This window comes from Otolemur garnettii, unplaced genomic scaffold, assembly GCF_000181295.1.
Source record: "Otolemur garnettii isolate 467f Iridium unplaced genomic scaffold, OtoGar3 scaffold00008, whole genome shotgun sequence".
Classification (NCBI taxonomy): domain Eukaryota; kingdom Metazoa; phylum Chordata; class Mammalia; order Primates; family Galagidae; genus Otolemur; species Otolemur garnettii.
Window position 1 is genome coordinate 33,100,130 of NW_003852403.1, and position 14,518 is coordinate 33,114,647.

At 37.3% G+C, this 14,518-nt stretch overlaps 1 protein-coding gene across 2 annotated transcripts in view; it reads left to right on the forward strand.

The window, feature by feature from the left end:
* Window positions 1–10,083, forward strand: part of MINPP1 (multiple inositol-polyphosphate phosphatase 1) — a 30,667-nt gene extending 20,584 nt beyond the window's left edge. The window contains exon 5 of one of the 2 annotated variants that reach the window (XM_003783674.3): window positions 9,615–10,083. In XM_003783674.3, the coding sequence (XP_003783722.1) occupies window positions 9,615–10,011 (397 nt within the window). In that variant the 3' untranslated portion in view covers window positions 10,012–10,083. The remainder of the gene's footprint in view (window positions 1–9,614) is intronic. The other variant, XM_012801336.2, reaches the window with a different exon arrangement.
* Window positions 10,084–14,518: the final 4,435 nt, after the last annotated feature.

Genomic DNA, 14,518 nt, shown 5'->3' on the forward strand with positions numbered 1-14,518 from the left:
TATTGGGCATCTTTTCCTGTGCTATTTACTATGCATGTATCTGTTAAACTTAGGGGAAGTTAGCTTAAACCTTTGCCTGTGTTTTATTGTTATTGTTCTAAGAGTTCTTTATAAATACACTAGGTACAAGTCCTTTGTCAATGTATGTTTTACAAGTATATTTTCCTAGTCCATGGTTTGCCTTTTTGTTTTCTCAATCATATCTTTGATGGCCTGATTTTGCCCCATTATTGTGGCGGTTCCTCTTGGGTATTTATATGGTACCCTGCGTGTTTTGATGTTTTTCCCAGCCTGGCTTGGTGAATCCGACTATTTCTGCCTTTGCATTAGCTTTGGGAATCTTTTCACCTGTTTCTTTCCAAGGTATTTTCCCCTGGATTGGGATAGTTTTCTCATCCATTTGCTCATGAGTTTCAGCTAAAGAACTCGAGGGATGCATCTGCTGCCTGTAGAGCGCTCTCTCTTCTCAGGTTCTTTGTCTTGTGAATTCCACCCAGGAGGACCTCCCTAAATCCTCACCCCGTCTCATCTGTCGGGACAGTTGCCATGCTGTTTGGGCTTGCCCACCCTGTGCCAAGGCCTAGAAACTCCAGACGGAAAGCTAAGGCATTTGTTGGATTCATCTCATTTGCCTACCTTTTCTCTTATGTCACTATTGCCAGATATCTGAAAACCTCATACATTTTGTCCAGCTTTCTAGTAGTTTAAGGCAGGACAGTAAATGTGGTCCCTGTTACTCTCTTGGCTGAAGGTAGAAGCTGTTCAAATGTATTTTTGCTTGAGGAAAAAACCTTTATGCTTGAGTAGTTTTAATTCTAGATTTGTGTTAAGCTGTGGAATTGATGCTTTTCCAAATACTCACCGGAGCTAATATTTCAGTTAGATACATAAGGAGATTAAGAAAAAGTTTTTTTTATTTTGGTCATTTTCTTCCCAGAGCATCTAGCAGTTCATGTTACTTGTGTACTTACATAAGTGTGGGGATTATATGAGTTGCCTAGAACTGCATTTGATATTCTTGGATCATGTTTAAAAACGTACTTTGTGTAACATCAGTTGAGTGTGAAACATGAATTAAGAGCTTAGAAAGATCTAGCCGAGTACATTTGGGGGAAAACCCTGCAATTATTAGTTGTTTTTCCAGTTGAGCTTTTTGAGTGACTTTTAAGTATTTGCTTTGAATCTTTTACCTACTTTGAACACACGCATAGTTACCAACCCTCATTTAGATATAGAACTTCAGATTTTCAGTTAAATTTGTTTTGGTTGAGAATTTAATAAAATTGTCAACTTATGTAAGTAAAAAAGTATAATTCAAAGAACAGCTTTCCTTGTCTTGCTTGTACATAACATTAGGTAGTTCACCTAACTACATTGACCTTTTTATTTCTGAAATAAGAGGGGTTGACCAGATCCCAACCATAAAACATTGTGATTCTGACTGTGTATGTCTATACAGAATTTAGAGTGTCTCATATTCATTGACTTTCTTATATTTGTATCAGTAGTTCACATTTTCAAGTTTTAGCTTTTTGTTTTTTATTTTTTGAGACAGTCTCCCTATATCACCTTCTGTAGAGTGCTATGGCGTCACAGCTCACAGCAACCTTAAACTCTTGAGCTTAAGCAATTCTCTTGCTTCAGCCTCCCAAGTAGCTGGGACTACAGGTGTCCACCACAACACCCGGCTATTTTGTGGTTGCAGGTGTCACTGTTTGGCAAGCCCTGGCTAGGTTTGAACCTGCCAAACAACAATGACAACTGCAACCAAAAAATAGCAATATGTGGCTGGCACCCTAGCTGCTGAGCTATAGGCATGAGCCATTTTGAAGGTTTTTTGAAAGCTAAAATGTACATCTTTTATAGTGATTTTGTCACTTCTACATTAATTATGTTTAATACATTTTTATTACAGAAAGAGAGCAAAGGTTAGGTGTTCTATCCCATGCCTGTTCCTTGGAATACTTATGCTGAGAGTCTCAAGGAATAGTCATTAAAGGTGGGGGATGTAAGTTAATTTGAGAAATAGGACTAATAAGAGTCAGTTTGTCGGGGTGGCGCCTGTGGCTCAAAGGAGTAGGGCACTGGCCCCCATATGCTGGAGGTGGCAGGTTCAAACCCAGCCCGAGCCAAAAAAACTACAAAAAAAAAGTTTGTTGATGGATCAGAATTTAGCAAACACCATTAGAGACAGATTCAAAATAAATAAGGTTCAAAGCACATTATAGAACACCTGAATTATTCATTTGGTATTAAGTATGTAAATTTATTTCATTCTGTTTAGACATTTCAAATATATTTATCAGTGTAAAATTATCAGCCTTGTCTGGAATATATGTGATACAGGGGATATAAACCAACATGGGGCAGAATTGTAGCTACATTATTCTATGGGTGCCAGATTAATATATAGAGAGCCCGTGGACTCTTGGGATATAGTCTTAAATCCCAAAACAATACTGAAGCTTTTTTTTTCTTTTTGAGACAGTCTCAAGCTGTCAGGCTTGGGTTGAATGCTATGGCATCACAGCTCACAGCAACCTCAAATTCTTGGGCTTAAGCAATTCTCTTGCCTCAGCCTCCCAAATACTGAGACTATAGGCAGGGGTCCTCAAACTTTTAAACAGGGGTCGAGTTCACTGTCCCTCAGACCATTGGAGGGCTGGACTGCGGCCAGGGATGAGTCGGCTGCTAAGCAGGACAGGCCGCAGCGGCAAAATACCAGGTGGGCCGGATAAATGTCTTAGGCGGGCTACATGTGGCCTGCAGGCTGTAGTTTGAGGACCCCTGGACTACAGGTGTCTACCACAACAACCAGCTATTTTTTTGTTGTTGTTGGTGGTGCAGTTGTCTTTGTTGTTTCAGCTGGCTTGGGCTGGTGCCCTAGAACTATGGGCGCCGCCAATACTGAAGTTTTTATGAGTATGTGCTTTTCTCTGGTACAGATTTCCATCCCTTAAGTCAGTTTCGCAAATGGTTTCATGTCCCCCGTGAAAGTTAAGAGCCACAGGTGCAGCGGGTATTGAATATTCCCCTTTAAATTGCCTTGGCAACCCTCCCTTAAAAAATATTTATATCTTCTGCCAAAACACTGCATTTTGTTAAAGGAAAAAAATTTGCTGCCTTGTTCCATGTTATCTTAAATCTCACCACTCTGTTTATTGAATGATAGTCACAGAAAAAGCTACATGGGACCATAGAGAGAGTAGAATGTAGCGGAACATAGCAGTCTTTGTGCTCAGCAATCTCATGACAAAACTGTATGCATAGGCCTTGTGGGCTGGATGGATGGAGGCCTGTCAACTGAGAAGTAATTCTTTTCACATCCTCCTTCCCTGTCTACCTACGTTGTGTTTCTCTCCCTCGTGCTTGCTAACTCTTACTCTCTCACACACACACGCTCTTATTCCCTCTTTCAGACATATACAGAGAAACAGAGACACTCATACTTATTTGGTGTTGCCAGTATTTGGGGCTTAATCATAGACTACCTTTGGTTTGTTGGAGAAAGTTGAAAATGAAACCCAGAAACGTTCTTATGCCATCCTTCGGGCTTTGGTGTATTGGAGGAAAGACTGGGGATTTGGTTCCATGATTGGAGCTATGCTGCTAACTGACATAAATCAATTCCTAGGAGATGGCTTAGGACCGGATTGAAATTTTGGGGTTTTTTTGGCCGTGGCCCAGTTTGAACCCGCCACCTCTGGTATATGGGGCTGGTGCCCTACTCCTTGAGCCATAGGTGTCACCCCAGATTGAACTTTTTAAAGATTAACTCTAAATTATGGCACACCAAAGGTCAGCATGTTTCTACAAGTAGAAACCAAACCACTTCTTCACAGAAATTACTGATTTACTTTATAAAATCCTGGCACATACCTTTAATGGCTTCTGATGAAAATGGGGCCACAAATAAACACTCCTGTGTATTGGAGGTAAGGTGTTTACAAACTCCACAGCTCTTTGAGCTTTTACCAGTTGAAGATATCCCTATTTTTTTGGTGTTCACATAAAATTGATAGAAAACACTCTCCATTTGACATACTGCTTAATTTTGTCAAAAAAATAGCAATGTGAGTCTTATAATAGGACAATCAGATAAAAGTATGAGCAGCTGTTCAAGAGGGATTCTGTTGGCTCTTTGGAAGGAAAACATGCTCCTTTTGGTCACAGGTATTTCCATGGACGTAATTGGGTTTTTTAGTGTGCCGGAGTTTGATATTTTGCCAGTTGAGTTTCAAATGATGAGGTAGAAATCAGCTTATATGTTGCTTAGTCATTCTTGTTTGTAAGAAAAACATTCTGACATTCTTAGCTGTAAATGGACACCTGGTTTGAACTGTATAATTTAAAATGACTGAACAATTATTAGCTAAGTTCTCTTGGATTTTATACCTTATGAGTTAGATGTTTTACTTATGCTTTCTTAAGAAACCTAGTAATATTTTATAAAGTAATCTTTATTATCTTCATTCTAGTTTTCACTTGGACCATTAAATATTTTTTAGAAACAGTCTTACTTTATCACCCTCAGTAGAGTACCATGGAGTCACAGCTCACGGCAACGTCCAACTCCTGGACTTAGGTGATTCTGTTGCCTCAGCCTCCCAAGTAGCTGGGACTACAGGTGCCTGTCACAATACCTGGCTCTTTTTTTTGTTGCAGTTTGGCTGGGGCTGGGTTCAAACCCGACAACCTTGGTATATGGGGCCGGCTCCCTACCCACTGAGCCACAGGCACCACCTAGGACCATTAAGTATTTTAAGTAGAATACAGGCTAGGAAAAACAAAATAATGAAGAAAATTTATATTTGAGACTTCTGTGATTTATATTCTGAGCTATTATTTAATGGAAATAACTTTTGAGATAAAGCAAAAATGCTTAACATTCTTTTATTTGTAACTTATTTAAGAGCATGCTAAATTTCTGCGGCTTACCCTTAAAACTTACCTACACATCTAGTGGCATCTTTTTTTTTGAAATGAGAAAATCAAGAATAAAGTTAGATTTTAGAATTGTATAAAATGTGGGTGGATAAAAATTTTTAGTGCTCTTTAGGGTTGCAATTTTATGTTCATGTTGATAACATTAGTTTACCATATTTTACAAAATAGGCTAAGTATTTCCCTCGGAGATGGGTCTGTTTTCTTGCCATTTTTTTGTTTGAGTCAGAATCTCATTATTGTCACCCTCGGCAGACTGTCACAGCTCGCAACAACCTCCAACTCTTGGGCTTAATCAATTCTCCCACAATGCTTGGCTATTTTTTGTTGCAGTTGTCATTGTTGTTTAGCTGGCCTGGCTAAGTGTATGTGGCTGGCGCTGTAACCACTGTCCTACAAGCACCAAGCCTTTCTTGCCATTTTTTTAAAAGACATGTCAAAAACTGTGGCCAGGCATGGTGGCTCTTGTCTATAATCCTAGCACTCCAGGAGGCTGAGATGGGTGGATTGCTTGGTCTCAGGAGTTCGAGACCAGCCTGAGCAGAAGGGAGACCCCATCTCTAAAAATAGCCAGGTATTGTGGTGGGTGCCTGTAGTCCCGGCAACTTGGGAGGCTGAGGTAAGAGGATGGCTTAAGCCTAATAGTTTGAGTTTGCTGTGAGCTATAACACCATGGCACTCTGCCAAGGGTAACAAAGAGACTCTGCCTCAAAAAAAAAAAAAGAAAAGACATGTCAAGCCAGTGTCTTATTCTATATCCAATGAAGATTTATACATATGATTTAAAAGTGATTTACACATATTCCTTAAAGCGATCATGGTTTAGGTGATTATATGTTAAATATGCTTGTTTTATCTTATAATACTCTTTACCAATAGTGACACTATTGTCAAAAAGCAAAATATCAGGCAGCATCATGACACTAACATGAAACATCTCATCTTCTACTGTGATCATCTTGTAACCCAGCCTCTTAGAAATGGCCACACCATTTTAGTTACACCTGGGAAATGAAACAAAGATGGAGAGGTTGGGAAGGAGAGGATGTTCACATATGAAGAAGAATGTGTAGGAAATGTGACGTAGATCACGTTTGGTCTGGGTACAACCTCGGAATCCTTCTCACTGCTGTGTTCCAGATAGCTGTTGCTTAACAAATTGGAGATTTGGCCTAGAGGTTGGTTCTATGAAATCAGAAATTGTCATTTATTGACATATTCCTTTTTGGAACCAGATAAAAATTTAGGTGCATGTATCCAAACTGCATTCAATGTGGAAAATGTAGTACAGTTGAGTGTCTTAGTTAATGAGAGAAGCTGGTATAGATAACCTCAGCAGTGGTTCTCAACCTCCTCATGCTGCGGCTCTTTAATACAGTTCCTGTGGGTGGAGACCCACAGGTTAAGAACCGCTGTCCCAGAGGCTTGACTTTAGGAAGCAGTTGGTCACGTGGTATGTTCCTGAAGCCCCTTTTCTTGCCTGTTTGTGTTCATCTCTTAGAGGCTTACATCATTGTTCGCCTGCTTTTTGTAGAACTGTTATTTTACGTTGAATTTTTTTCTCTACATGTTCATTTGAGATTAAAATCTAAGAAATGTGGGTTTGGCCATTTGTACATTCTTAGAGAAATATAGATGCCTTATTTAAGGAATTATCTATTTTCTTCTACAGAAGACACTTTAAGGCAGGCGTCCTCAAACTACTGCCCACCGAGGACATTTATCTGGCCCCCAGGGTGTTTTTACCTCCACTGCCTGTCCTACTTAGCAGCCTACTGGTCCCAGGGCCTGCAGTCCGGCCCTCCAGTGGTCTGAGGGACAGTGAACTGGCACCCTGTTTAGAAAGTTTAACAACCCCTGCGAGGCATGGCCAGGTGTGATGGCTCACACTTGTAATCCTGGCACTCTAAGAGGCCAAGTGGGGTGGATCACTTGAGCTTAGGAGTTCCAGATCAGCCTAAGCAACAGGGAGATCCTGCCTCTACTTAAAATAGAAAAACTAGCCAGGCATTGTGGTGAGTGCTTGTAGTCCCAGTTACTTGGGAGGCTGAGGCAAGAGGATAGCTTGAATCCAGGAGTTTGAGGTTCCCGTCAGCTGTAATGCCACAGATGCCAGGGTACTCTACTCAGGGTGGAAAAACTTTAAGGCATGAAGGGTAAAGTAGAAAAATAAAAACAATTACAAATGAATTGTACTCATTTCTCTCTTTTATATTATCTCACATTCTTAAAATATTTTTACTTATTATAGAAATATATTTAGGTTATAACATTCCTGTGAAAGCTATAAATTAGTTTCAAAATAGGGCTGTGAAAACACCACACTGTACCCTGTGATTGCATTAATGTACACAGCTATGATTTAATAATAAAAGCTTAAAAAATATATGAAGTATAGAAATAAAATGGTAAGTTGATTATTATTTCCTGTGGATATAGTTGGATTTTTAGGCAAAATCTTGTTCTAATCATAGTTGGTTGCTCTCTAGTTTTTAGGTTTTTTTTTAGACTGTTATCCTTGTGTTATTTTATTGGTGCATTTAAACAGATCTTTAAGATTTTTTTTGTATGTTATACTTTCTATAATAGAGATTACTCTATATAAGAAGATACTATTCATAGCATTTATAAAAATTGGCACTTTTTCTTCCTATTGAAAATTGTCTAGATTCTAAAATAGAATTTTAAGTTTGGATTTATTAAATGGCAGAAGATAGTAATTTATTTTTGATGGTATGATTTCCTTTGTGATTCCTATAAAACTTTGAATAAGCATTTTAAAGTACAATTTTCCTCAAATTTCTTCTGAAAAGTAGCTGATATTAACATATTGCTGATAAGCAGCCAAAAGAAAAAAATCTGGTTTACTTTAAAGTTTAAAACTTTCATTTGGGCTACATACAGTAGATTCAGTTTCTTTTCTAGCTTAGCTATGATGAAAACATGTAGAACTTTGAACTTTATAAATTTGTACATAGCTCTTTTGGTCTTTTCCCTTTCTTCCCCTGACGCATTTTTTCATACATGTGTTTGTTACTTGTACCTTTTTTTCTGTTTGCTCTGTATTTGATCAATATTTATGTCCAAGTTTGTGAGACTGTCCACATCACTGTCTATGCTATGCTATCCAACATGTGGTTGCTTAATCAACACTTGAAAGAGAGCTGTTGGACTTGATTCACTCTAAGTTACACACTGTATTGCCAACACTTGGTAGGAAAAAGAATGTAAAATTTGTTAATATATCTGAAATGTTATCATTTCAACATGGATTTGTATACAAAATTATCTTATTTCTTGTCCCAGTTTATTGGAGTTCCTCAGTGGGGGGAAGATGAGAGAGTTACTGACAGTAAATTCTTCTCTTTGAGACACAGGAAGTGTTACTGCTGTTGCTAATAGATCTCGGGGACAGCAGTAACTGAATCTGAATATTATCCTAGAGATATGCTAGTGGCATAGAAAGACAAAACAGTGTTGGAATACACACCTGTTTCAAGTCCCTTAATCTGCAAAACTCATACTCTGTCCTTAAACTGAAAGAATGATGTACATGGATTTGCAACACGACAGTGACTGAATTTTGGAACTTTTAACTATTTTAAAAGTTCAGTTCTCCTACTCAGGAAGCTGAGGCAGAAGGATGGCTTGAGGCTAGGAATTCAAGACCAGCCTGAGCAACATAGTGAGACCTTGTCTCTAAAAATATATTTTAAATTTACCTGAGCATGGTGCTTGTGTGCCTGTGGTCCCAGATACTTGGGAGGCTGAGACAGGATGATTGCTTGAGCCCAGGAGTTCAAGGTTACACTGAGCTACCACTGTATTAAAGCCTCGGCAATTGAGTGAGACCTCATCTCTTAAAATACATTCACAGACACCACATACACTCGAAAGTTCAGTTCTTCCACACAGAATGTGAGCTATGTGCTTGAGCTATATATATGTACATATATATATATGGGACTATTTAAACAAATGAAGTATGAGAGTATATGAGAATATCCTTTGGAAATTCTGGTGTTAAGCCAACACATGCCATTTGAGTTTCCTTCAGGTGAGAGTGTGGTGGGTCTTGGAATGAAATAGATGTGGGGAAAAATTGTACTCAATTGTAAATTAGGTAGGATAATTTACTATTGTAATTGTAATTACAATTGTAACTAAATTATTCTATTTCAGATGAAATAGATGGGAAAATTATAGTTTTATCTTAATATACTGTTTTGTAATTTAGCTCTATTTCTTAAAAATGGAAGTGCATTTTATTAGAAATCTTGGCTTAGCGCCCACAATACAGTGGCTACAGCACTGGCCACAGGAACTGAGGGTGGTGGGTTTGAACCTGGCCTGGGCCAGCTAAAGAATGACAACTGCAACAAAAAAATAGCCGAGCATTGTGGCAGGTGCCTGTAGTCACACAGCTACTTGGGAGGCTGAGGCAAGAGAATTGCTTAAGCCTGAGGTTGCTGTGAGCCGTGATGCCACAGCACTCTACCCAGGGCAACATAGTGAGACTGTCTCAAAAAAAAGAAAAAAAAAAAAAAAAGAGAGAGAAAGAAATCTAAACTTACAAAATGATGGCAGAGTTGGATACTACTTCTAATTGTAGATATTACATTCTATGACATAAATATATATACTTTTCTCCCCTCAATTTCTCCTTTAAGGTCTCAGCCAGTTTCTTCTCCAGTCATCCTCCAGTTTGGTCATGCAGAGACCCTTCTTCCACTGCTTTCTCTCATGGGCTACTTCAAAGACAAGGATCCCCTAACAGCTTACAATTACAAGGAACAAATGCATCGGAAGTTCCGCAGTGGTCACATTGTACCTTATGCCTCGAACCTAATATTTGTGCTTTACCATTGTGAAAATGCTAAGACTCCTAAAGAAAAATTCCGAGTGCAGTTGTTATTAAACGAAAAGGTGTTACCCTTGGCTCACTCGCAAAAAACTGTTTCATTGTATGAGGACCTGAAGAACTACTACAAAGATATCCTTCAGAGTTGTCACACCAGTGAAGAGTGTGAATTAGCAAAGGTTAACAGTACATCTGATGAGCTTTGAGTAACTGGAGAAATTTAATTCATCAGGAATCTGTCGGGAGCGATTATATGCTTGTAATAGGTGGACAATCCCGTGATTACAGAAAGCTTTGACATTACTTGAGTATTTCTGTCTTTTCAGAAAAGATATTGAGGTTTTTTGCTTTGGACAGGATATATGAGCAATAATTCTTCACTGGAGCAGCTCTCTTGGGGGAGAAAATCTATTCAAAGAAACAGCTAGAACTGCAGATGTTTACAGAGATTTCCTATTTATATGAAATTTAATATATGTCACCCCAATATAGAATATGATTTCAAAATGATGCTTGAAAAGTGACTGGAGTAACAAAATATGTCAGTTGGACAATCCATAACTTGACCGAACCAAGTTTCGGAGCTTTACAATTGTGCTACAGTTCTCTTTTCCTCAGGCAGGAAAATTCTGGTATGCAGTATTGTTTTTCTTAATCAGAACTATTGTGATAAGCTGGGAGTATCACTTTGGAAGAAAGCTATCATTTCTAGATAAACATTCGAAACAATTTTAAGAAACAAGAGTCTGCTCTAAAAGGACACCGTCACTGAAGCATGACAAAACTATAATAAAATAAATATTTTTGTTAAGGTATTTATAAAGTATTTGAGCACATTTCCAGTAATTCCTTCTAACCTAGTAAGTGTTGCAAGGTTATCTTAAATTATTACCAGGCCTGTACATTTAATAATGGGAAGACAAAAAGGATGAGTCAGATGGGTAGAATCAAAGTTTCTTAAATCCACTGCTTATTTTTTCAATTCTATCACTTGGCTTCTATTTTTTATATTTTGCTATTATATGAAATGCATCTTTTGGTGGTTTGATTTCTTTTTCTTTTTAAAATAAAGATTTCTCAGCTGGCTTAGTTTCTCCATTTTAAACCCATTGTAAAGAAATAAAATAGTTCTTTAAATGCCATGAAAGTATTTGCTGTAATAAAATTCCTGACTTTACTACTAGTTTTTTTTCTGTTCTTCATGTTGGAAGTACACTCAGTTACTGAGGTAAAAGGTGATTCAAGTAGCTTTGACCCAATCAGGAAATACAAAGATTTCCTTGAATGAAGAAATTGTTGTTAATGCATTTTATTAATTTATATTCATTTTAAGGATGATCATCTCTCAAAGGGAGATGTAAGACTTGTTGAAAATATGTGGTTACTCTTAACAACATGCAGTAAAATCTTAATTTAATGGAGTGTACTGTATTGATTTTTCAATAGTTTTTGAGGGAAAAGACCATAGGAAAAGAAATATTAAGGATAATCATGTTTCAATGTACAAATTCTCATGGATGACTTGGATGAAGGCGCTTTCAGCTAAATTTCAGTTAATAAAATTTCAGTTGGAAAAAAATCAGTTTGTCTTTAAAAAAACTGAAATATTTTTTTCACCAAGAATCAAAGCATTTTCTAGTTAATGCTTAGTCAAATTAATTTTTTCAGTTAGTGAAGTTACCATATCCTAATTTGAAGATAAAAATTTTAAATGCTTTATCAGTAAAAATAAAGCCTCTTGTTGCTTTTACTTTTATAAAATGTGACTGGGGGGGACCTTTAAAATCATAATACTAACCATTGGGTTACCTGACCTTGTCAGTACCTTTCTGAGTAAATTTCCTAGGAGGAAAAGTAGCAGCCCTAATGAGAAAGTTAAAAAGACAAGTCAGTAAACATCTGGGGCTGTAAGTGTAGCATATGTGTCCTATGAAAAGGTGAAGGACTGTTTCAATATGGCATTCTCAATATTCTCCTCAGCATGTGCTCTGGAAAGAAGATATTATAAATGTCACAGAAAAGAACCTGGGTTCAAATGACCTTGAGAAACTGGGAGTTCTGTTTCCTGTAGAATGTCTCAGGCTTTTAACATGCAGACATGCATTTTTACTATAAGGTATTCTAGTAAGCTCCTGTCTTATTTGACCTGAGAATAAGGAGAAGCTCCTTTGACTATGTAAATGAGAATATACTTTGAAAATTTGGGATTAAACCAACACATGCCATTTGGAATCCTTTCAAGTGAGAAGGTGATTGAGGATCATGGAATTAAATACAAATGGGGAAAATATATATTCTGTTGTGAATTAGATCAAATGAAATAGGATTACAGTTGTTACAAATTTATCTTAAAATACTGTTTTGTAATTTAGTTCTCATTTTTAAAAATGGAAATGCATTTTTTAAAAAACTTAGGTATACAACTATACATTAAAATTGTAAAAGATGCATAGGTCATTAATCATTGACCTCCAAATGAATGGTGTTTATAAAACACATGATTAGCTGGAAAATGCTCCTGCTGCGTCAGTACGCTCACTGCTGATTGCTTCTGCAAAGTTCTGGGGTTCTTATTTCTATGTTAAAAAAAATTGTCAGTATGCCGACATGAAAAGAATAATGAGCATACATATCCATCCTGTTCCATCAGAATTTAACATGATAACATTTATGTTAGATCCCAATAAGCTGTTCTGAGGCCTTTTGAATGCCTCATGATCCTACTGCCCCTACTCTCCTGCCCAGAGGTAATCATCACTATAAATTAATATTCACCATTCCTCTGCATGCTTGATTCTAGAAATTTGTAGTCTTGTTATGGGAGCCTTAAAATTTTCTACAAAAGTTTGCATACTCTGTATGTCATTCTTGAATGAGTATTTTACCTGCTATATTCATTTTTTCAAGACTTTGATCTTGACCATTTGTTGCAAAATAATACCTTTAATTCTTTAATGCCTGTTGAGTCCTTTTGGGGCACAAATGCTAGACATACTCTGTGGCCATAGATGAATGAGCCTAGTTCTTTTTATTAAAGGAGTCTATCTTAAAATAGCTTAAAACAAACTTTAAGTAAATATCTGACACATTAACTGAATATATTTGATTCTTTGAATACTTCATAAGATATTGGACTATGAAAGTTTTGTAGGAATTATTAAATTTCATTGTTAATTAGGACCATAGAGTCATCTCTGAGTATATGTGCGTAAAATAATTCATGTAGAAATATTGAATGGAGGTAAGTGGTCTATTTTTGCTATTTTATTAAATCATAGCTGGGTACATTAATGTAGTCATGGGGTACAGTATGCTGGTTCTATATACAATCTGAAATATTTTCATCGAACTGGTTAACATAGCCTTTGCGGCATTTTCTTAGTTATTGTGTTAAGACTTTTTTTTTTTGCTAGTTTTAACAGAAGTTATGCTAATCTCATTTAGGAAGTGCCTAACAATCTCACAATGAAAACTAGAGACCTTATCTAGGATAGGATGTATGAGGAGTTGAACATTGAAAAATAATCTTTGGCTAACAAGGGCTCACGTATAACATGTGTAACAACTAAGCCAGAATTTAATCCCAGTTGGTCCTAACATTGTGGTTGATTAATGCCTATAGTCATTAGCCATTTTTCTGTCTAATGTACAAATTGACGTGTATACTGCATTGAACTTGTCATGCCATTGTTTTGAAGTTTCTGCTTTCTAGCAGTCACTTGATACTGTTTGTATATAATCTTGATCTTGATTTTGACACTGAAAGCAAAACTCAGCGTTGAAAGAAAAAGGTGGTTCACTTCTTCGAGATATAATCAACTTTTCTGACGTCTTTGGGTGGTTTCCTTTTGTAAACTGCAGCAGTGCTGATGCATCCCCATGAAAGATTTGGGGGTTACATACAACCAACCCAGAATGTGAAGTGTGAATTTTTGGAACACATTTCTCTAACGTGATACTTGTGTGGTTCATTAATGAGAGTGAGAATTTGAACTGTCTTTTGCCAACTGTAAGCGGAAAATAAATATTTGCATTACTGTATGATTTGCTTGTATCTAGCTGTTCCCCTGAACTTCTGCCACGGGTCACCCAATTCTTTCCTATTCCTTTTTTCTTGTTCACTTGAACTTTTCCTTTCATTCACCTGGCAGCCTATTTTAAGCATCCTCACACCACTCTTTTTCAGCTGTTTTTTTATTCTTTGTGCATATGTATGAATAATAGTATTTTTGAAAAAGCTCTACATTGGGAAAGGAGATGTGTTTTTCCAGTATTGGAATTAAGTTGAAGAGTTAACAGTTTTAAGCTTCATAATGGCCAACTTGGAAGGAGGTTAACTTTTGAAACTGCATTTAGCCATTTTATCATTACTGATACATTTTAAGAGAGGATTCTTAGGATTCTTAGTTTTATTTTTGAGACAGAGTTTTATCTTGTTGCCCTCGGTAGAGTGCTATGGCATCACAGCTCACAGCAACCTCTAACTCCTGGGCTTAGGAGATTCTCTTGCCTCAGCCTCCCAAGTAGCTAGAACTTGTGGTGCCCGCCACAATGCTCAGCTATTTTTTTGTTGCAGTTTGGCCCAGGCCAGGTTTGAACCCGCCACCCTCGGTATATGAGGCTGGTGCCCTGCCCACCGAGCCACAGGCACCCCTCCTTAGTTTTATTTCTAAAACTAGCCCCAATTCATTATCTTCTATGTACTACATTCCT